Raw genomic sequence first — 22911 nt, 5'->3', positions numbered from 1 at the left:
GTTTGGGGGGGGGGGGGGGTGTCCAGAACACGTTCCCCCTGCGGAGCCAAATCCTGCACGGGACCGAGATGGGTGGACAGGTGTCCCCTCCAGCGAGGCGCCTCCTGGTGGTGAAGCCTCCTGCTTCACACCCTGCATGTTCCCTGTCCTCAATCCCTGTGTTGCCTGCACTGTCCCTGTCCCTGTCCCTGCCCCTGTCCCTGTCCGTGACCCGCCCCTCACTCTTCCTCTGCATCCAGTGCTCACTCTGTTGCCTCTTCTCAGGACCCCTCTTGAGTCCAGCTTTTGGACTTGCTCCCCTGGGAGACCCGGGTGGCCCTGGGCACAGTCACAGGAACAAATTCAGCTGCTGGAGCCAGAGGACTGAGCTGCTGCCTGTGGCCCCTTGGTTCAGTCCTGTTGTCAGTGTCGTCTCCCTCCTGATGGGTGAATTATATTCTACTTTGGGGGAAGAGGGCAGGCTGTGAAACGGCCAGCCCCGGACAGCCTCAGCTGTTCATCCTCTTATTTTGTCACATTGCTGTCGAGTTGAACCGTGCACAGCTGGCACTTCCTAAAACTGGAGTGGGTTTTAGTGCCCCAGAGACATCCTGGTTTGCATTTCAGTACGCCCCAGGGCCACTTGTTTTCCCTCCTGACGCCTATGTTTGTCCCCTCATGACCCTCCATGTGCCTCTTGGTGCATCCCAGAGCCCCCACTCATCCCCTACTCCCGCTTCCAAACACAGAGCACACAAGAGGTGTTTAAAACTTGCAGAGTTTATTATGCTCCTTGCCATGCCGGAGCCGGCGCCGAGAGCAGCCCTGCTCCCTCTGCCCCTCCCCCCCCCGCAGCAGCTGAGCTGGGTACCCATTAACACCCTCCCACCAAAGCGCTAATAGCAGTGCAGTAAGGCAAAAGTTTTAATTGCCCAGAAAGAAAGAAAAGCTGTTTACACAACTGCCTGGGCATATCAGTCCCTCGTTGCTTTGTACCAAGTTTGGTTTTAACGTTGTGACATTCCCAGCCCTTCGGGTTTCTTTGAGCTTTGTGGGGAAGCTGCTGCTGCCGGCCCAACACCAGTGCGAATGCCCACTGCAGTCACCACTTCTCTGCCACCACGCAGGCAGCAGAGCAAGAGGCCAGCCTGGTGGGTTCACCCCTGTGGGTCACATTCATGGGGTCAGCAGCAGCTATGAAGTGAGCAGGTCTGAGCACAGAGGGAGAGGACCATAGGGGAATCAAGGGGCAATGCTTTAACCGAGTCCTCCACACACAGCCACAAGATACCACCACTGTACTTGCAGTGGTACACGGGGAAGTGCATATCCTATAGTGTATCCCAGTGTGGAACACCTGCAGCCCAACAGCTCCACAACAGCAGTGGCTAAAGCTCCATCTGGAGTCTTAAAAGGGGAGATTTTTACCCCTTCTGGTCCCTAGCCCAGGCAGGAGCTTGTTCCTTCCACGTCCAGGATACTGCTTCAAGCAATCCCAACATTACAGTGTGACCCTGTTCTGCCAAGCTCTGTCACACTACAGAAACAAGGAGCGGCAGGAATCTATCTCCACAGTAGTGGTCCTTTTTCTGAGACCCTGTGATGCCACTGTGCAGCTCCTGACACAGAAGTGTTCGTGTTGCTTCAATGGGATACAGCAGTTCCTGCTCCTGCTTTCACTCCAAATCCAGTTCTTACTAGTGTTTGAACTCCAAATGTGGGAGTAGCTTCAGCTGTCCTCCTTCCATCCTTGGACACCATTTCTTTCATAGCATCTGTGATTTTTCCAGATCCCACACCAGTAGGAGAATGAAGAAATGGCATCTACAGCCAGGGCTTAAGCATCAGGTCCTCAGACCTGATTGCCTTGGGCCAAGCAGGAGCATTACTGGTCAAAGCAGTGAAGGGGGAACCTCCAGGAGAAGCAAACATCTCCAAGAAGCAGTGATAGTAAAGTAATCAGTTTATGGTCTGAGCTCTTTCTGAGCTGGAGATTCAGCTCAGACACTTTCTCCAGTTCCTGCTGGACTGCCCAGACTTGATGGCGGAGGTCGCAGTGAGAAGCACAGCTGAGTGAAGAAGTGAGATGCTCCAATGGAGGCACTGCAGCACCTACTGGTAGCTCTTAGAGTCTCTGCACTGAGCCCACAGCTTCAGAAGAACCTCAGCCCTTTTTTTCAGTAGGTATTTCCAAAGTCAAGATTTCATTCAGGGAACCATTCCCACCCACCCCACATATCCCAAGCTTTGCATGTTCCTCAGAGTGGTCCATGTCCCAGGGAATGGTGGGCACAATCCTTATTTCAAAACAAGCATAGCCTCTGTTCCATCTTGCCTTGTCAAATGGAGTCCATGAGTGAGGTAGTATTCCCGCCGGAGGAAGGCATAGAAATAATCCGAGATGAGCAAGATCTGCAGAAGTGAGATGTTCAGACACATCAATGATGCTTCAGAACAAGGAATAACAGGGACATGTGTTTGACAGACCCTGAATGGGTCTGGAGGGTAAGTCTTATAAGGAAAGACTGAGGGAGTCAGGATTTTTTAGCCTAGGAAAAAGGAGGCTGAGGGGAGACCTTCTCGCTCTCTACAACTACCTGAAAGGAGGGTGTAGAGAAGCAGGGATTGGCCTCTTCTCCCAAGGAACAGGCGATAGGACAAGAGGAAATGGCCTCAAGTTGCACCAGGGGAGGTTCAGATTGGATACTAGGAAAAATTTTTACACGGAAAGGGTTATTAAGCATTGGAATGGGCTGCCCAGGGAAATGGTTGAGGCACCATCCCTGGAGGTTTTCAAAAGACATAGTGCTTAGAGACATAGTTTAGTAATGTGGGGTGGGTTTTTTGTATGGTTTTCTTTGGTTTCTTTAATCAGAATTAGGTTGATGGTTTGACTAGATCATCTTAAAGTTCTCTTCCAACCTAGACAATTCTATGATTCTATGATTGTATGCAGGGGTTTAAGAAGTTCATCACGCTTTGTAAGAAGAGACACTGTGATCACTCCTTGTCCATTGCTTGGCAGCATTAAGACTTAAACTATTTAAGCCTAAACTATTTAAAGGGAGACTTAAACAAATCTATCTGTTGCACTGCAAGTGTGTTCTCACAGACATCTCTGCTAAGGAGACCATAAACCAGCTCCATAAACCAGCCAAAAGGTATGACAATGACAGGTCCACCAGGGTCACAGCTTTATAGACCATCTCAGCCTCACCTACAGGACTCCCTCCATCCAAGCACCATCATGCATCTCAACCCAAATGGTGAAAGTCTCCTGCTGCTGACTGCCACTAAACCCTTTTCAACTGTGATTGTTTTTTAACTGCTGTTTCACTCACGCACGGTAAGAAGCCAGCAGGCAGCAGCAGCAATACCCCAGCTCCCAAGGACAGCCTTAGCAAACAAAAGCTTTAGCAGTTTAAGAAAATAATACTTACCAGGTTAAGGGGTGAAGAGAAGAGCTGGAACACCAAGGCTGCGGCTTTACAGCACAATGTCCAGGAGCAACACCAGATAAAAACACTTATTCACCCCCATCACTTCTGCATCTCCTTCCTGCCCCTGTGCTGTTGTGCCCCATCTCCATTCACGTGTGCCATACTCAGATGCTTTTTCTCTGCTATCAAGCAACAGGCCATGCAACTTGCAGTACAGCCTAGTTGGACTGTTACACTATACCTCAAATACTACAAGAAATCTTTCCCATTAGTGTGCCAGCAGGTGAGGACTAAGCAGATTCCAGCTGGAGCAAGGAGAGGCAGGAAGATGCACACAGGACAATGCAGGATGCAAAAAGCCAGACACATCCTGCAGAATTCACTGCTGCTGACAGGACACCCGATGCAGAGACCTACTTGAAGCGCAGCCTTGTTTACCTCGCTCTACTAACCTGCCCTATGTTGAAAGTCAACGTGATGGCATAGTAAAAATTGGAGTTGGCACTTCCTGCATAAATCCATAGATGCCACAGAACGGGGAACAGGAGGGAGCAGACAATGAGCACACATGACAGGATGAACGTGTTCCGGAGGACTGCAAAAGAAAACCAAGCTGTTAAAATGATGCACTACTGAGCAGCCATGCTCAATCAACCAGCAATGGTATTTAGGGTATGTGCAGTGGGGGAGAGGCACTTGCCAACACATACTTCTCTCCAACAATCTTTCACAGTTTGCTTTAATAATTTCCTGGGTAGTTTTTATAAGAAATCCACTATACTTCCCTTTAAAATAACTACTTTTGCCTTTGCTTGAATGTGAAATCTTCATTTGTAGCTCCTTCTAGATCCCGCTTCCAAACACTCCTCCTCAGAGGACTTGACTCTTCAGTGTTTACACTATAGTAACTAGCAGTTTTGAGAAGAGCCTTTCCACCATGATTCAGAGGGTAGAGCACACCATTCCATAACCCTCCCTGCCCTGTTTTATCACAGCTGCTTTGGCCTTGGCTTTAGGCTGCTTTAGTCTGAAACTAACAGAGCAGATGGTCTCCAAGTCTCTTGACTTCTGATTGTGTCTCCTGACATCAGTCAGGCTGGCTGTCCAGAAGCCCACTTGGCCTGGGTTAGAGAAGGTGGCAGTAACAGGCCCAAACAACCTCACAGGGCTGGTCAAAGCAGTTGGCTCAAGAAAGAAACATCAGAAAAAACACAGTGCTTCCAAATCTCCCAGTGTCTTGCAGGTTCTAGAGACTGAGTTTGAAAACCATCAGGAAGCTCTCCGGTGATTTAAAGAGCTAAAGAGTTTTTTTATGAAGCTTTTAAGAAAAGCTGGACAATTGCTTGGAGTTACTCAATTACTTTCACTCTAAGCAAACAAGCAGACGCAAATCAAAGAACATCTGCAACGTTCAGGATTTTAAGGCTGGGGGACTCACCAATTGCAGTATTCAAATCACACAGCCTTAAATGGCAGAGAAGCATTTAAAGGACAGATGTACTTTAAATAAGCCACATCCCTTGTGCAGGACTGTAAAAAGGTTCTTACAAAAATGTTAATATTAAGAACAACTTGGAGAGAGGAGGGAGATAAGGCACAAGTGAAAATTCTCTCCTCCCCTAATTTCAACCCTAATCCTAAAGATATGTTAGAAACTATCACCAGAAAAATCAAGCCTCCTTTCAATCAAGCCTTGAAGGAGGCCACAAGAGCCTGTGAAGATGGGCCTGGTTTGGTTTAGTGGTGACAATTGCTGGACCGGCCTTTTCCCATTCCAGATAAAGAACAATCAAACACAAAGAACTTACATCTGTAAAGGTGGCTCCAGACTGGCAGGAAGGCCATGTACAGTGCAATATCTCCCACAGTGGGATAGGACTTGAAGATAGAAATGATTGCAATCTGGACAAACATGAAGAACACAGGGTGTTCCCTAGAAGGGATAAGACACAAAGGGTAAGAGGATGCAGTAGGGTCTCTGGAAATTGGAAACAAACACTAGCAAGGGCACAAACGTACTGTGGGATAGGCTCAAATTGACTCTCGTACCCCTGGTCTCTTCAAACAAGCCCCTGAGAGCTGGGTGAGGCAGACTGAGCTGTTCTGCCCTCACACAGAAACTTAGTGCCTCAACTCAACATACATTTATACAGTTAGTTGGCCATCTGGCCAGCTCTCTCTTATTAACCAGAAAGCAATGAGCACCTCCTCTCTGAAGGTTAGTTGGAGAAGCCTATCATTATCCCCCTGGTACGTCATGATGTCTGTATCTATTCCAAGTCAACAGGGTATGCCCACTGAGGATCCAGGTGGATGTTTTTATCGGAAAAAGGGCAATGTTGACAGCGCAGTCCACTAGAAATGTCCCCAAGCTTTAACCTTTTTTTCTGACAATAAAGACCTTGAAGTTCCAGCCAAGAGTTCTTGCTTTCTGACTACATTGGCTTACGCTGGCAGGGAGCAGGCACCTCTATGGCCTAAATTTCTGCTCTTTCTTTTGATGTCTGTAACATATCCATTGCACTGCAGAGCCCAACTCCCCCTTTTAGAGGAATAGACTGAAACTTCAGGAAATGAGGAGGACATGTCCTGTTAAGAAAACCTGTATTTTTCAGGTTTGTAGATCCAGACATCTGATGCCAGCGTTATAAGCTTCCACTGGACAACTGAGAGTAAAAAAGCCAGAGGAGAAACATACTTACTTTAGCTTTATTGCCAAGGGAATGGTGTAGAAGAACACATTGATTTGAAACACACATACAAAGAAAAGACTGAAGTGTTCAAACATCTCTGCAAAGAAGTACCAGAAAAGGCCAATGTTGGGTGTCAGATCTGGAACGGATAGGCTGAAATTTGAAAAGAAAAGTCGAGGTAACATTTTTAAGTTGTTGTTTTTCATTACCTTGCTTCTGTTACGTTTAACAATCATTGTGTACTACTGGATGGAGGATCTGTATTTTAAATCAGTGGAAGAGAAACAAAAGAGGTGCAAACCTGAAGAGAAAAGGGACTAATCCTTCCTTCTGCCCCGGCAGGATTTAAACCATTACCAAGGAGACAGTTCTCCAGAGATGAAAATTTCACAGCCATGGTAGCTCAACAATCAAATCCACTTCCAATAAACTTAGTAGGAAAAATTTACTGTCTTCTCTATTTTTTGCTGTTGCTTAATTAATAGAGGTTGGGTAATGCCTGCTCTCCTCCACACACTCTTCTTTTCTTGCATTGCCAGTAAAATCACAGATCATACACTCCTTAGGAGAGGGAGTGGGGCACCTGCACGTGATCCACAAGAAACAACATAGGGGGAGCTAGACAAAAAAACTAGAAAGAATTCTTATACTTACATAAACCCATAAACAGATGGGATAAAATCCCAGGAGTTGAGGAGGAAGAAGGAGAGGCAGACGATCACCACCAGGCTGCATAGGTATAGGGCTGCATACTGCATGGTGTAGAGCCAGAAGCTTTTACTTTTCAGTTTTATTGGTATGAACTGACGCTGAAAATGAAAGACAAGCAGGCAGATATGCCTCATCAGATGGAAAGTCACAAGACAGCCTAAGTGTTCAGAACATGAGTTTAAATGAAAGCATCAAACATGGCACTATGGCACTGGAAGGAGCAGCTCTCAAGCACAATTTGCTTGATATCCCTCACTCTGGCCAATTAAGTCACACACATTGCACATATTTCCAGAACTGTGCTTGAAAATACAGTAGCTAAGCTAACAATTTCTGCTTGCAGCGAGTCAAGTCTCATGCACTCAAGATAAGATTTACACACACCTCCTCACAGCTACTTGCATCTTAGAATATTACTTATTGCATCTTGCAATACTGTACTGCTACCTGCCTTCTACTGCATGAATCCACATCAAGTGGGTGACCCAGAGTCCTGCTCCACGACCCACTACCCTGTGGTGCCAGGTCTCCACCACATGAATTGGCACTCTTGCTCTCCTGAGGGAAAGAGGACATCCAGTGGGTTCCTAAGCACAAAGGAACCCCTCTAAAAGGTCACCTCCTCGGACAAAGACAACTGCTGCAGTCCTGCCACGGCCACACAGAAACATAGAATCATAGAATGGTCTAGGTTGGAAGGGACCTTTAAGATCATCAACCTAATTCTGATTAAAAAAAACCCCAAAAACAAACCACCCCCCAAAAAAACCCCAAAACACACAAGAACCCATCACTAAACCATGTTCCTGAGCACTATGTCAACCCATCTTTTAAATACGTCCAGGGATGGTCCCTCAACCACTTCCCTGGGCAGCCCGTTCCACGGTTTAATAACACTTTCCATGTAAAAAATGTTTCTAATATCCAATCTGAACCTCCCCTAGTGCAACTTGAGGCCATTTCCTCTTGTCCCATCACCTGTTCCTTGGGAGAAGAGACCAACCCCAACCCTGGCTACAGGGGCTACTCCTTTCAGGGAGTTGGAGAGAGCGAGAAGGTCTCCCCTCAGCCTCCTCTTCTTCAGACTAAACAACTCCAGCTCCCTCAGCCGCCACTCACAAGACTTGTGCTCCAGACCCCTCACCAGCTCCGTTGCCCTTCTCTGGACATGCTCCAGCACCTCAATATATTTTTTGTGGTGAGCAGCTCAAAACTGGACACAGCACTCGAGGTGAGGCCTCCCCAGTGCCCAGTACAGGGGGACAATCACCTCCCGAGTCCTACTCCCCATGCTGTTCCTGATACAGGCCAGGATGCCGTTGGCCACCTTGGCCACCTGGGCACACTGCTGGCTCATATCCAGCTGACTGTTGACCAACACCCCCAGGTCCTTTTCTGCCAGGCAGCTCCAGCCACTCTGCCCCCAGCCTGTAGCGCTGCAGGGGGTTGGTGTGACCCAAGTGCAGGACCTGGCACTTGGCCCTGTTGAACCTCATCCCCATTGGCCTCAGCCCATTGATCCAGCCTGTCCAGACCCCCTGCAAAGCCTTTCTGCCCTCCAGCGCATCAACACTCCCACCCTTGGTGTCACTTACAAACTTACCAAGAGTGCACTCGATCCCCTCCTCCAGGTCATTGATGAACAGGTTAAAGAGAACTCGCCCCAATACTGAGCCCTAGGGGACACCACTTGTGACTGGCCACCAACTGGATTTAACTCCTTCACCACCACTCTCTGAGCCCAGCCCTCCAGCCAGTTTTTAACCCAAAGAGTACTCCAATCCAAGCCATGGGCAGCCAGTTTCTCCAGGAGGATACTGTGGGAGACTGTATCAAAGGCCTTGCTGAAGTCCAGGTAAATGTCGTGATAGGTCAGCCACAAGCCCTTGTCACATAACATGACATACAGGTATCTTACTCCAAGAGGTCCCCTGACTGCATTTCTAAAGACACAGGGACAAACACCTTTGGGAATTGCTCAGTTTTGCAGCTCCAAGTCAGTGATGCAGCTTTTCCATTTGGTATACTAGGGTTTACACCAGCAGATGTACAGGGTGGCAGCTCTAACTGCTTTGGGCTCTGTGTAAAGCATCCTCTGTTTTCTCAGCCACGATGTGTTTAACACCACTTGCTGGAATAATGTAAGCAAGTTTACCAAGGATTTTTGGCAGGTCACATAGAAAGTGCTGCAGAAAAGCTACTTAATTCTGTATAAAGAATGCAGGAAAGTTCATTTACAAATCTGGACAAAAGAACACATATTAACATGATCCCACTTAAAAGTTGCAGATTAGGCATTCACATATCAAAGCACTTCTTGATGCTTGTGAATAAAATGCTCGCACTTTACTGCCACTTTATACTTTGACTGAAGTTAAAAGCAAACAAATGAAACCAAAATATAAAATATATAAAGTAAATGCTCCTAAAAATTATCGAACTGAAAAAACAATACTGACTGTAGAAGTTCTTGTCTTGCAAAGCGTAATAATAGTAACATTTCTTAAAAAAAAGCAAGAAACATTCGCATCAGATAGTCAGGGAAAGAAAATGGACTAGAACAGACTTTCAAAGCTCAGAGATTTGAGAATAGGCTGTAATGAACCTGTAGTTAAGATCAACTATAAAAATTATGAGGGAGGGAGGACAGAAGCAACCAAGACAGACTGGCAAAACACTCAACAGCAGGACTTTCAGAATGGCAGAAATAATGAAAATGGTCACCAAGTGGTCTGTGAATTGGGATAAAAGTCCTCTCCTAGCAGTCACAGCCTCACCTTACTCCCATATCAGAGTAAAACTAGCAAGTGATCAGTTCTCACTAAGCGCATGATATTTTGGGCTCTTGGTTGAGGCATTGTTTACAGTATCAGCACAAGAGCTGAGAGAGATCAGCTGGAATCATGCAGGCAAACCAGTGATGAATCCATTCACTAGCAAAGAGCTGCCTTAGCTTTGAGCCCCAGCCCTGCCTGCAGATGCGCCACTAGCCTGCTGCTGGGCTCGTTTTGTCTGGAGGGGTGTCTGTCTGTCGAGGCACTATGCATCCCTGAATGTTCAAGGTCAGCCCCGCTGGAATTCAGGGGTCCTGTTAAGGGGGAGGGAGAAAGGACAAAGGCAACTGGCTGCTTTCACAAGCACATGCCATTAAGTTACAAACCACTGTTTCTAAGTTTGAGTGATTCAAACATACAGTTCCTCATTCTTCCTCTCCAGGCCTAAAATCCTTATTGCTATTCACACAGCACAAAGAATAGCACTTATTTCCAGCAAGCTAAACACCTGCCAGTTCTTTAGATGACTTTCTGCTTCCTTCTCTCTATGCACAGGCATCACCACTAAAGCTTCAAATTTCCAATGTCTTGAAAAGAGTCACTTTTTCTGAAACTCAGGACGTGCCCTCTCAATAACTAAGGACTGCACAGCTACATGAAGAGGACAGATACCAACAGTTAGAAATCATCTACCTGTAAAAGGTAAAGGAGTGCTGGAGCAAACAATGTAAGAGGGTAGAGTGACTGGTATGTTGCCAAGGCCAGGAACACAGCACTGAGGAAGGCACTACCTGCAAAATATAAAAAAAAAAAGTTTATTACTAAGGAATATTTAATATAAACAGCCTTACAGGTGAAAGTCCAAACGGGAAGAAATGCATAACCCTCTGCAGGGGCTTTATACCACTTATCAGAACACCACATAAAGGCAGCTTTAGCAGAATGTATCCTGGAGTGTGTCCTTTTCTTAACTACATTTTAAATGGAGAATGACTCATACCAAGGTGATTCTCTGACAAGTCCCTAATTGGTTTATATCTCCTGTAATTCACATACAGCAAGAGATTCATGCAATTCAGTCTATATATAGACCACACTGGCTGCTGTTTATTCATGGAAATGCATTCACTTAAGTTATATCCGCATGAAACAGCTGTTTACTCATACTGGGCATGCTGGATAACCTTGTCACCAGAATGTGTCAGGGTCCTCAGCAAAGTTCTGTGAAAGACAGCAAGCGAAAGGCTGCAGCTGAAGGAATGCAGTGGCATTAGCCCTACTATACAGATACCACATCTGAGGCATAGAAAGCATAGCTTTTCTAAGTTATCTTAAAAATATGAAAGCCTTTATTGAGGAAGCTTTATTTGAGGCATCTCAGGCTGAGCTAAGTGCTGAATACTCACATTGCCCAACTCCCAACACCAGAAATCAAGTCCAAAATGTCCCAGGTTAAACAATAAAAAGACAAGCACCCAGTGCAGTGGTCTGGTTTTAGCCTTCAGTCATATTTCACTTCATGGAAGTCATCTGTAAAAATATAGCTTTGATACCAAGAATCCTGACTCAGTGCACTGGACTAATGATCAGCCTACTGGCATCAAATGCTCGGTAAGCGTCTCTCTGCTGAGAATTAGCTGGTAATGAGCCTTCTCCACTCTTCAACTACAGTCTCCTAGACAGAAACCTCCCTATCCTGTACTTTACTGAGTGTTCAATTCTGAACAGTTCTAAAGAATTTATACCCAGGAATCACAGCCACAATCTGATATCCTCTCTTTGCCCACTTTAAAACCTAGCAGCTGCCACACTCCCAACTCAGAGAGCAAACACAGAGGACAGCCACTAGAGTTTTATTTAGGACTGAACTTATGGTATCAGTGAACAGTTAAAAATCAGTTTAACTAAATGAATCCCACTCATTTGCTTTTGCAAGTGCTTCTAAATCAAAACTCCTCCTGACTTAGTTACTAATTGGAGGAAAACTTTCTTTTGGAAACACCAGTATAACCAACCTATATCAGCTTTCTTCACAATCTCTGGGTCTGGGCACTGCTGGAGACAAGAGATCAGACTGACCTTTCTTCTGATCTAACACAGAACTCCTAAAACTTAGGTGACTGGTACAAATCGCACATGGTAAAAGGCTTTAGCACTGGGCAGTTATGAAAGAAACAGAAAACTGGCATTATGCATAAAACAAATTAAGCAGCTATTCTGTCATCACCTATTTAACTGTGCCAGAATGGGTCTTTAGGTACTGTTTCTGCTTTCTCAAAACTCAATCACCCAATTTCAAACCAAGGTTACAACAGAGAGCGAAAGGCAAAGAACACTCAAGCAACTGCTTGCTTTTGAATAGAAGTTCAAAGATATACTTTGAAAATAAATTGTATACAATACTTTAAGGGCATATTCATATACAAAAGAATGAGCAGCAAAGGCTCCTAACATACAGACATGCATTTCTTCATAAACAGAAAACTATTCGAGGTTCATCCAGGAAAAGGAGTCAGTCTTTAGAGATTAAACTCCTAGGTACATGAAGATGAAAGTGTTGACTTGACTATAAGGTCTATTGATCTTTTGTGATTTCAAGCAGAACTTTGACCTTGCTCCAGTCCCTGTTTCTGCTGTGTTTCACTGAGATCTTTGTAGCAATCATATTTGTACATTTCCACCTTGATTTCATTTCTGCTCATTTTCTAATCTTTACAGAATGACATAATGAAGCATTTTTTCTTCATTGCATTACCTTTTATTGTAGCTAAAATGAAGAATGCAATGACAGTATTGTTGATAGCACAGGTGGACTTTGCCACGCAGGACATCACAGTGTAGGGGTTTAACAGATAGCTGAAAAAAAGCAAAGCTCAAGTTACACTCATGCCATTCAAAGGAGATAACATCTAATTAAAGAGATGTAAAAAGGAAAACCAGATGCAATTTGCCATTTCTATTTGTTTATTTACATTTTATGGGATCCTCTAATCATCAAATTAATTCAATTGAACAGGTTCTTTAGTCTGGAGAAAAAAAAAAGATCCTTTGATTGTATCCTTGGATATAGTGGACACAGGGAGCACACTAGAGAAATGGATATGGTTTGGAAGACATCTAAAATGGAAGTTCTATCCTAGAAAAAGACTACCAAAAATGTTCCTTGCTTTGCAGAAACACTGTTCAGTTAGACCTAGGAATACTGGATCCAAAGTAAACTCTCTCTGCTACTCACATCTACTGACTCAGAATGTAATTAAAATAAGAAAATAGCAAGATGGAAAAAAATCACGAGACATTAGCAGAGTCTCCCCCAACCCAATTGCACGCTCCTGCTATGGCAGAGCAATCATTTATGTTCACCACAACATAATCTGAGCACAAAACCTGCCAGCTAGGAAAATCTGGCATATTTGAATTGGAATTATGGGGAGACAGCAAACTCTGAACACCTTTACCTTCCAGTTAGTAAGGATGCCAGCTCCTTTTGGAAATGAGAACTGCAATAACCTCAAAAGCACAGAAAAATGTTTAAAGGGGGGTTACTAATACAACAAGCAAGATAATTTATCGATCAGCCTTGCTAATCAATCATCAGAGTGAGTAGACAGAGCTGATGATTTGCTAATTATCTCTTTGCATGAACATTTTTCCTACTTCTCCCGAGTCCCACTCTGGTTTTTAATGTGTTTCCAGAGATACAGCCTACAGCAGAGTAGGTACAACTTAATGCCAACTTTTCTGTGGTTACGTGCAATGATGTCAAATACAAAGCAGTCGGCAATTTACAGACTCTATCTTTCTCACCTTGAAGAATTTACCATTTTACAAAATTCATACAAAAAGAAGAAAAGATAACAACCTAACAGAAAACTCTCTCTGACACAGAATAATTCAGATAATGATTCATTCACATCAACCCCCCCAATTAATTCTTTGACACTAGGTACCTTACTTCTATATTATTTATTTTAGTTGAAGCTCTCTAAAATAAAAAAAATAATGCTTAGTATACAGAGGAACACTAAGACATGACGTTATTAAGATGACAACCTGAAAATATATTTGAATTATTATAAGCAATCATGGAATATTCAAGTTGTGATATTCAGCAGACATTTTGTTTGACTGCTCAAAAATTCCCCTATCTTTTCTGAAAAGAAACCTGAGATATTTGGGAGGCATAAAATCAGTTTTGACAACATTAGCAAACAAGCTAAATAAATGGGCATGTGATCTGTGCAGATACAACATTCTTGCTACCAAATTAATGACCTTATGCTGTTAAGCTTGTCCTAGAGGGCATGGGTGAATTTAATTGTGGGCAACAAACATTTGGAAAAGCATCGGCTTTTCACTTTCAAACAGAGTATTCAGAGCTGAGGGGATTTTTATGTATAATAGGAAATTCAGAATTTCTAGTGAAAAAAGAAAAATCTTCAACACATGTTGAAGCCCCAAATCAGACCAATAAAACCCAAAGGGAGGTGTGGAACCAAAGCAGCCCACTGCAGCTTGCAAGAAGCCTTACTTACAATAGTGCTACCTTGAGGGGGATGTAGTGCATTTCCAAGGGCGTCCGGATGAGTTCAGCCACATCTGGTGCATATTTATCCAGTTCTATCAGGAGCTTTTGCTTTTTGAACTGAAAAAGGGAGAATGACCAAAGAATGTCAGATCAAGAAAGTCATTATTTCTTACTACTCAGGATTTCCACTACAGCGGAACAGTATATGTAAGCTCCAGGTGTAAGCCAAAACTCGTATTATGTGAGGTGCTGTGCAAACAACAAAATACCCCCCTCTTTTACCAAATATTTAACAACTGAAATGGGAGTCATGAGAAAGCAGATAATCTCTATTTGAACTTCCTTAGCTCTCTGTGTCTAACTCTTGACACAGCTGACAGTGAATTCACCACACTGGAAGTTAATACTTTCAGTCTTCCTAAAGCTTGTCTGGAGCTCCAAGAAAAAGTTGACTTTATAAATTCACTGTTGAACATACAATTCCGTAAGAAACCAAGTCACAGAGGTATGCAGCCTTTGTTCTTTAGATACCCCTGTGCCAAATCTCCTTTAGGGACCCAAGATCACTCTCTCTAATCTATTTTGTTCTATGATGCTCTCTATGGAGACAAAAGAGAAATCTGAATTATGAAACTACTGAACTATGTCATGGTGAGACAGAAGGGGAGATGCTGGCAAGAAATTCTCAGCAAGCAAAGTAACCTGCACGCAGTATTTTACAGGTCTGCAGTTCTATCAGCAGTTATTTCTTCAACCTCAAAGTCAGAGGACAAGGAGCAAGTATGTAGCTGAATGGGAGACTACACAGATGCTGTAGAAAAGGCAGCCTCCCTGTGCATGTTGATCTTGAATCACCCCTCCAGGACCTCAGACAGCATAGCGCTGCTTACACAAAATGGTCTTTGAGTTACTTATAACAGAGCTGGGAGGAATCACTCACCTTGAAACACATGTACTTATACTTTGAAGGGAACAAGTAATATCTGGTGTCAGACCTTCACCTTGCTCAGTAGAATGAGTAATGTCACCTCAGCATCCTTGGAAGGTTTATTCCTTCCTTGACATAGTTCCAGTCTGTGTATTAACTCATGTTTGTGTGCAACACAAACCATGCTCAGGGGAAAATACTCCAGGCTCTATCTAGGACATGTGCAGAAGAATGTAGCAGGAGCAGAGGTGAGAAAAGGGAGTGCTCAAGTCTTGACAAATGCATAGTCCAGTATTTCTGCGTACTGCAAACTGCCATAACAACTAAAGACGAGTTTTCAGCACATCTTCTAAAATCTCACATCCCATCTTGTGTACCATGACCCTACACTTGTCTGTGTTTCATTAGCTATTCCATTCTCACAAATTTATCAAGTTCTTTATACTCTTTTTGGATTAAAGACTCCACACTGCTGTGATTATCATTCAAGTGCAACGTGGTAGCTACAGACACTAATACCGTAATACCGCCACAACAAAACTTTAAATATCCCCATTGTTTATCACATTTGGTCCCCAACTCTATCGATCATCCAGATATAATCAGTTTTACTGCAACAAGGACTGGTTGATACTGCCCCCTCTGGCATATGTTTCTTTGGTACAAGATATTTATTTATACTTGCTGGGAGAAGAGGATCAGCAACATTGGCATGTCAGCTTACCACAACTTTGTTGAAGTCCTGAATGGCCAAATAAAGGGCAACAGCAGTTAGCACATCAGTTATCTAAAAAAGCAAGGCATAGACAGACTGACTGTAAGCAAAATAAACAAAAGGAGAAAAAGATATTGGGCAATACTGCAATGCTGAATAAGGACTCTGATCTGACTCCGCTCACAAGAAGAAAAAACAAGCTTTACAAACACTAGATTGCTGATCTGTACACTGTAATTACACAGTACCACTTAACCTTGAATCCATGAAATATGTCAAAGACATCAATATTTACAAAACAAGAGAATGGGGAAATAAGGGGAAAGGCATATGTGAGGGTAATAGAATCACTGGTCTAATTAGAGCACGGGCAAGAGTGGGGCAGTCTAAACCCACTTGTCCATTAATCCAGCATGACAGTCCCTTGAGCTGTCCCAGACTTCCCAGGCAGCAGCACAGTTATCCAAGCAACCAGCATAAGCACAACGCAAACGGCTATTAGTTCTGCATGAGATCTACCCAGCAGGGATCTGGGGACAGAGGCTCTACCAGATGGCACCTGCTATGAGTTCTGTCCTCCTGAACTACGCAGAACTCCGACAACAGTTTACAAAAGATGTTTGGAGGACTAACCTGTTTGTGCTGTCTTTGCAGGCCTGGCGTTTGGCAGCGGGTTTTAGTGAGAAACACTGCAGTGTAGGGATTGGGGCAAAATAGTCTGACGTTCAAGAGGTAACCTTTGAAATTTGAAACCAAATGCTAACTTCTCATCCCTCTGTGGGGATGATTATCTAGCCAAGAACTCTCAAAAAAGGAGGAATATGTATAACAAGGGAAAAGCCTGAACGTAGGTTTGTACAGGCAAAGCTGCCCTTCTAATCAAACTGTGAGCTCAGCAGGAATCTGAACCACAGGGAGGCTAAAGGTCCCTGATTCTTGCAGGAGTAAAAGGAAAGTCATACTCAGCACTTCACAGAATGGAACGTTTCCAGAGTAGCTTTCCAGGGGCACTCACCATGAACACCAATTCGGCATATTCAATCAGGAAGTGGAAGAGATATATTATCAGTGGGGTCTAAAAGAGAACAGCAGGGAAAACCACATCAATTCCTGTCCAGATAAAACAACTGGCGATTTGATGAGAAAAATGGTAGTACTATAAGAGACTGCGAAAGGCAATTTTCCTTAGCCTGTTCTACAACGCTGTTACATCAGAGCAAAGTGATTAATCGAAGCACATTTCACTAGTCTTTTTCTCTCCACAGTTCTCAATACACTTTATAAAAGACACTATCAACTTTGAAAATTCCATTCTATTCCAACTTTTCAATTCTTCTAGTGTAGTGGTAGAGTTACAATAGAAAGCATATAAATCACGGAATCACGGAATTGTTGGAGTTGGAAGGGACCTCTAGAGATGATCTGGTCCAACTCCCCTGCTAAAGCAGGAGCACCTAGAGCACATTACTCAGGACTGCATCCAGGCGGGTCTTGAAGATCTCCAGAGAAGGGGACTCCACAACCCCCCTGGGCAGCCTGTTCCAGTGCTCCGTCACCCTCACCATAAAAAAGTTTTTTCTCATATTTGAGATATTCTAAAGAATAGCTTTAGAAAATATTTTTTTCCAGAGAATCTATTTTTTCAGGTTGTTTGCAGGTACTTTTGAGTGCATTCCCTACATAGCTGGTTTCACTGTTTAGCCTGTTCAGATGAGTCTCTTATAAAGCGAAAAGAAGAAAGCATGTTAAAACATCAAGCAGTAGGACTACAGTCCTATCATCCTCTTACTCCCACAGCCTTTCCATACTATGGTAAGAGAAAGAGCATGTTTCTGAATCATTCCTTTGACAGAAAAGGTTCATCTGGAAGTAGTATATTTACATGATGTAAATTCAGTCTTTATGGTGAGAAAATATATTTCTTTTGAAATACTTTTAAAACAATGTGATGATATAAATAAGCATAGAAAATTATTTCATAGTCTGGGAGAAAACTGTTGAAAGAAGAATTTAAGGAAGAGAAACAAGTTTTCAGAAGTATACAAGTATCTGCCTCCCCCTAGGTGACACTAGGTGTGAGTGTGCCTTCATAACAGTGAGAACACTCAAGGGCACAAAACGCCACAGGCATTTAAGTGTTTGGAGGAAAGTGGTGTTTTCAAGATAAGGAATAAATGTAACTGCATGCTTGTGCTGATCTTAATATTTCTGCAAATGCAGAAACTCAAAATGCTGCTATCTAGTAAAACTGTGTTCAGACTCATAATGACAGTCTGTTCCTGCTCCAGCTTCTGCTGACAGAAGCATCCGGATGTGAACAGAGCACTTTACTTATTACAGATTTCCCCTATTTCAGACTTACTTACGCAGTAACAAATATTACGATGTCTATCACCTGCACAGCAACAAGAATTCAGTAATGAACTGCATTTTCTTGTTGTGCTAGTCCCTACATGTACAAGTACTGCACAGACAACCGCACAACTCCAAGTTCTCTGAAGTCTTTGGGACGAGAGAGAGGTCCCATGTCCTTGCCAGTCCATGAGCAGTAAGACTGAGAAACATGCCACTTGAGTATCATATTTAAAATGAAGTATGCATACCAACCTCATGGAAAATAGCTCCAGAATATGGAGAGACCCCTAAATCCAGCAGAGCTAATCCTTCGACCACTGAAACACACAAAATGCCTGCATTAGAATGTGGGAAGAGAAAAATCTCATGATGGTAAAACTGTAGTTTTAAAAATATCCACAGTTAAGAATCTCACATGGCATCACCATCTGAACGGGTGACACAAAATCTCACAAAGCCAACAGCCAGCTAGAATTGATTGCTTTCTTACATTTGCCATGCAAATGTCTTTACTAACTGAATGGTTCATTGTAATCTATTTATTTGTTTCAGCTAAAAATGTTATAGATGAAGTATTTTGCACTTAACTATATAAAAATCACATGTATGATTTTTATTGATTTTACCTACTATCTGACACATGGTATCTATGCTGGAGAAATACTTAATTCTAAGAGGGCAAATCACAATATAATATAGAATTTGAACTACTTTGCCAGATTAGATGTAGAGAGACCTGAAATGTCCAAAACCAAAATAAAAGAACAGAAATATTACCAGGCAAAGCTAAAAGCTTTATCTGTTGAAACTTCCTGACATTTAGATCCTTTGCAATCATGTCATTACAGCTTGCACTGCAATGCAGGCACATGTTTTACCACAGGATCTCCCCTTTATGGGGCAAAGATGTTCCCTGGGTACTAAGCAGCATACTCAGTGGAAGCTACGGGAAACAGGTCCATTTGTTCAGAGGGAAGTGAGGCAGAAACTGCAAGAGGCAGCAAGAGGGTGTCCATTCAGCAATATGCTGGAGAAGCAGGTTCTGTCTCTGCCACAAAGTTCCCATATGGTCACAGCCCAGACTTTTTGAGGTGATCCTAATTTGTGCTCCTTACTCTCTAGATTACCACCTTTACACCCTATGGTGAGATTTAGAAAGTATCCATTGCTGCAAGGGAATTTTTGGGAGCTGTATTTTGAAATGATGAAGTGTGAAGTGCTACACACTGTGGAACAGAGGCATCAGGTTATCAAATACATTCATACTTCTGATCTTTATTACTCTGTGCCACTGTTTTACTCCAAAAACTGCAAATAATTTTACCTGCATAATAACTGGATATTATTTTCCCAAAGGGCTGTATTTAAAATAAATGAAGGTTCCTAATGGGCTCAGATGCTACAGAGATCAATGCCACCAAAAAGCCTTAATTAGACTGTACCTCAGCCTTCAGAAGAGAAGTTGACTCATGTTGGTGACAATGTGTGGGGCCACAAACTAAGCAAGGAAAACTAACGAGTGGATGGGTGGATATCTCTGCACAAACTGGAGACACGCTGTCACATTCACACCGGCAGACAGTGCTTGTGCAAGAGGAAAGTGACTCAATCAAGGCTGCTGAAACTACATATTCACTGCCAGATTTTATCATTCTTCCATTTTATGGACTCGGGTGAGACAATCAGCCTGTGGAAGCGGGAGCACACGATGGCTAAACTTCGGTCCTCCTGCTCTCGGGCCACTGTCCCTCCCGTCCCTTTGCCGCTGCCAGACCGTCGTCCTGTCCTGGGGAACAACTCCCACCCGCCATTTCACGTAGCTTTCGGGCAGGTCGGGAGCGGAGGGGCCTGTCCCTAGCCCCGATAGTGCAGCTCAGCGCTCTCCCCATGGACCGTGCCCAGAGACAGGCCCCTGCCCGCCTGCAGCCGCGCTTCCGGCCCGGCTGGTCCCCCGCCACGGGCACCCTGCAGGCCTCGGCCCCTCAGCCGCGCCGGGGAGCGGCGCTCCGGCCCGGGCCCGCCAGGCCTCACCTCGCTTCCAGGCGTTCAGCGGGGACGCCACCTCCACCCGCTCGGAGATGAAAGCAGCGAGGCTGGAGCGATAGAGCGCGGCCCGTACCGTCACGGCCACCAGGACCACCAGCAGCAAAGGAGCCGCCATCCTCGTGGGCAGACACCGGCTGCCGCCGCCTGTAGTTCTCGGGCGGCGCCGGAGAACGCGGCGCCAATGCACCGGCCCGGCCGGGAAGACTACATATCCCAGGCCACCCCGCGCCGCCCCGCCGCTTCCCGGCACGGCCTGAGCGCTACGGCGAGCGCAGCGGGGCCAATCCAGTCGGAGCGCGAAGGCGCTGGGCGGCTTCCCCTATCTCGCCGGGCGGGGGCGGGCTGGGCAGGCCAGGCCCCGCAGCGGAAGCGGGGTTCGCCGCTCTACTCGGGGGGGGAACTGGAAAGGCAACAGCAAGGAGGACACGAGGGTTCGAGATAAAGACTGTTTAATAAGTCCAGAGGGAAAAAAAAAGAGGAAAACAAGAAATGTGACAGCAGCTGCTGACCCCCTCTCACCAGCAGAGCGATGCCAAGCCATCCTCAGGCAATGGCTGCCGTGGAAAGACCCCCCACCCTGTGTGCTCGTGGCGCTAAAGACGGCACCGTGCTGGCTGCAATGGCGTGAACGGGCTGTGCCCCAGCCAGGCCTAGGGCAGGAACCCCCTGTGCCCGCTCCCGACCCTCACCCCTGCAAGGTGCCCGTGAAAAACAGGGCGTTTGACTTCTTGGGAGAAACCTGAGAACGCTCCCGGTCTGTGGTGGGCATCCAGCTTCTCCTGCATCTCCCGGAAAGCACAGGCAGGACCCTCTGCCCGTCTCTTCTGCACCCCGGGGAAAGGCCTCTCTGATTTGCACAAACAAAGTCTCAAAAGTGAGTTTTCCACAGCGGTTTTCCTAAACCTCCCCAACTGACAGCCCCCAACGGCAAATGCTGCTCACAAACACCAGCCCCCACTGGCTCCCCGGGGAAAAGCACTCGGAGCTGAAGGGAGAGCTGGAAAAGGAGACACCAAATACAAGTTCCAGGTGTTCAAACATCCGTTCCCGTTGTTGTGTGACCCCAACAGCACTGGGACATGCCATGTCCAGAGAGAACGCCAAACTCCCCTCACTTTTCCCCTCCTTGAACTGATGAGACTGGACGTGCCTGGCCCCACCAGCCGTGTGACGTCACCAGCAGCGGTGGGATGTCACAGTGCGTCTCCATGGCGAGCCAAGGCTCTACCCAGGGCCACGGGGCAGTCGGCACCAATTCCTCCGCTGCCCGCTCTGACACTGCGACCTGCAGCACCCACCGACCGCTTGCACCAGCCCCATGGCTACTGCTGACCGAGGTGAAGCCTCGCTGCTCCTCCTGGGGGGCTCCGCGCCACCAGCGGGGAAACCCCTCAGCAGCTCTCCCGCTCTTGTCCTAGGCTTTGGAGCCACCGGCGAAAGGGATGGACCCTGGGTGGGCACCTGGAGACCCCACCGCCCACGGGGTCCTGTCCTGGCGCAATTCACCAGCCCAGGACCCAAGTACACTGTCCTAGGGACAACAGGTAACAGCACCAGCACAAGGGGGACTGCAGGGCTACCACCTCGGGGGACACTTAACAGCAGCGTTTGGCTGATATTGGGGTTCATGGCACCCGCATCGCCGTTGCTGGAAGCAATCACCCCATGGGATTGGCTCCTGCTCTCATTCCTGGAGGAAAAAGTCACAGGGGCAGGGAATTTTGGGGGTCGGCAGCAGCTCCCAGGAACTGGCTTTCCAAGGCCCCCGCGGGCAGGGGTCCTCTCACAGCCTTCTCTCCCCAGGGCACCTGGCTCACAACCCCACCAAAGCCAAGGCCCCTGCGTACAGCATCCCTCTGGCCAAGCTGCCCCCGCTCGCCAGCTGCTCCCCGGGACCACGCTACTTTGTGCCCCCCGAGATCACCAGGAAGGGGAAGTACACCTCTCCCTCCCAGCACATCTGCGGGCTCCCGAAGATCAAGACGGAGATCACCCCTGGGCCCAGTGAGTGTCCTTTCTCCAGCACCTCTGCCCGGCAGGGCGAGCACCCCGTCCCTCTGCCCCGCGGCCGGGCTGCAGAGCCCTCGGCTGGCGCCTGCCTGGGCTCCAGAGGCTTCCGCAGAGAGGGCCAAGGGGGCTGAGCCGCCCTCTGGGGCTGGAGGGGAAGCCCCAGCTTCACCGCTCTTCTCCGCTTCTCCCCTGCCCCAGGTGACTATGCCACCGAGAAGGCCACCAGGCAGATCTTCAAACGCCCGCCGGAGCAGCACATGGTGTTCCGGCACAAGGAGACACAGAGCCAGACGCCAGGTGAGCAATGAACGGGGGGACATGCCCACACTCCCAGCCACCTCTCCCCCGCAGAACATCTGCCGGGCAGCTGCACCCCAGCCCCCGGGGACACCACCATCTCCCCACAAGCTGCTTGGTGGCCCCGAGCACCCGCTTCTCCCACCCCAGGACCCGGCTCAGGCTGGGAGCTGCTGACGCTGGCACGGGACGCCCCCCTGCCCCGCTCCCCGCGGCGCTCACCCCTCTGCCCCTTCCCCTTCAGGTCCTGGTGCCTACACGCTGCCCAGGCTGGTGGGGCCCAACACCGCCTACACCACCGCCAGCCCCTGCTACACCGTGGTGGGCAAGAAGAAGCGTGGTGGATTTGCCGAGGACCTCGCCAGGGTGAGCTGCTCTCCTCCGCTCCCTCCCGGCCCCACAGCCACGGCTCCCCCGGCTCTCTGCTGGTGGCCC

The 22911-nt window shown here is 46.4% G+C and overlaps 2 protein-coding genes across 3 annotated transcripts in view; one reads left to right on the top strand and one right to left on the bottom strand.

Annotated features, from left to right (window-relative positions):
- Positions 1 to 795: 795 nt before the first annotated feature.
- PIGU (phosphatidylinositol glycan anchor biosynthesis class U) lies at positions 796 to 20350 on the bottom strand. 2 transcript variants are annotated; one of them, XM_014961192.1, is made up of 12 exons: positions 20155 to 20349; positions 18376 to 18440; positions 16784 to 16843; positions 15778 to 15840; positions 14133 to 14242; positions 12353 to 12453; positions 10291 to 10388; positions 6767 to 6921; positions 6122 to 6265; positions 5228 to 5352; positions 3872 to 4014; positions 797 to 2391 (listed from the first exon to the last, which is right to left on the bottom strand). In XM_014961192.1, exons 1-12 carry the CDS (start codon positions 20282 to 20284, stop codon positions 2278 to 2280), a joined length of 1308 nt encoding a protein of 435 aa, XP_014816678.1. In that variant the 5' UTR covers positions 20285 to 20349; the 3' UTR covers positions 797 to 2277. The 2 variants fall into 2 exon arrangements, with proteins under 2 accessions (XP_014816679.1, XP_014816678.1); XM_014961193.1 differs by lacking the exon at positions 15778 to 15840 and having other exon boundaries at positions 796 to 2391; positions 20155 to 20350.
- A 1115-nt stretch (positions 20351 to 21465) lies between these two features.
- Positions 21466 to 22911, top strand: part of LOC106899367 (outer dense fiber protein 3-like) — a 2747-nt gene continuing 1301 nt past the window's right edge. Inside the window, exons 1-5 of the mRNA XM_014961153.1 lie at positions 21466 to 21506; positions 21588 to 21713; positions 21973 to 22173; positions 22378 to 22476; positions 22721 to 22842. Coding sequence (XP_014816639.1) covers positions 21488 to 21506; positions 21588 to 21713; positions 21973 to 22173; positions 22378 to 22476; positions 22721 to 22842 — 567 coding nt within the window. The 5' untranslated portion in view covers positions 21466 to 21487. The remainder of the gene's footprint in view (positions 21507 to 21587; positions 21714 to 21972; positions 22174 to 22377; positions 22477 to 22720; positions 22843 to 22911) is intronic.

This window comes from Calidris pugnax, unplaced genomic scaffold, assembly GCF_001431845.1.
Source record: "Calidris pugnax isolate Ruff unplaced genomic scaffold, ASM143184v1 scaffold518, whole genome shotgun sequence".
In the NCBI taxonomy this organism is placed as follows: Eukaryota; Metazoa; Chordata; class Aves; order Charadriiformes; family Scolopacidae; genus Calidris; species Calidris pugnax.
Note: the sequence above shows the minus strand (reverse complement) of the source record. Positions and strands in the feature narration are given on the sequence as shown.

Bases quoted from the DNA above. Each gene is read 5' to 3' on its own strand.
- PIGU (XM_014961192.1), bottom strand. From the start codon at position 20,284: ATGGCGGCTCCTTTGCTGCTGGTGGTCCTGGTGGCCGTGACGGTACGG. The intron at 15,841-16,783 runs GTGAGTGCCCCT...TTGCTTTTTTAG, and splicing joins ATGCCGAATTGGTGTTCATG to ATAACTGATGTGCTAACTGC. The intron at 2,392-3,871 runs GTTAGTAGAGCG...TCACTTCTGCAG, and splicing joins TGACTTTCAACATAGGGCAG to ATCTTGCTCATCTCGGATTA.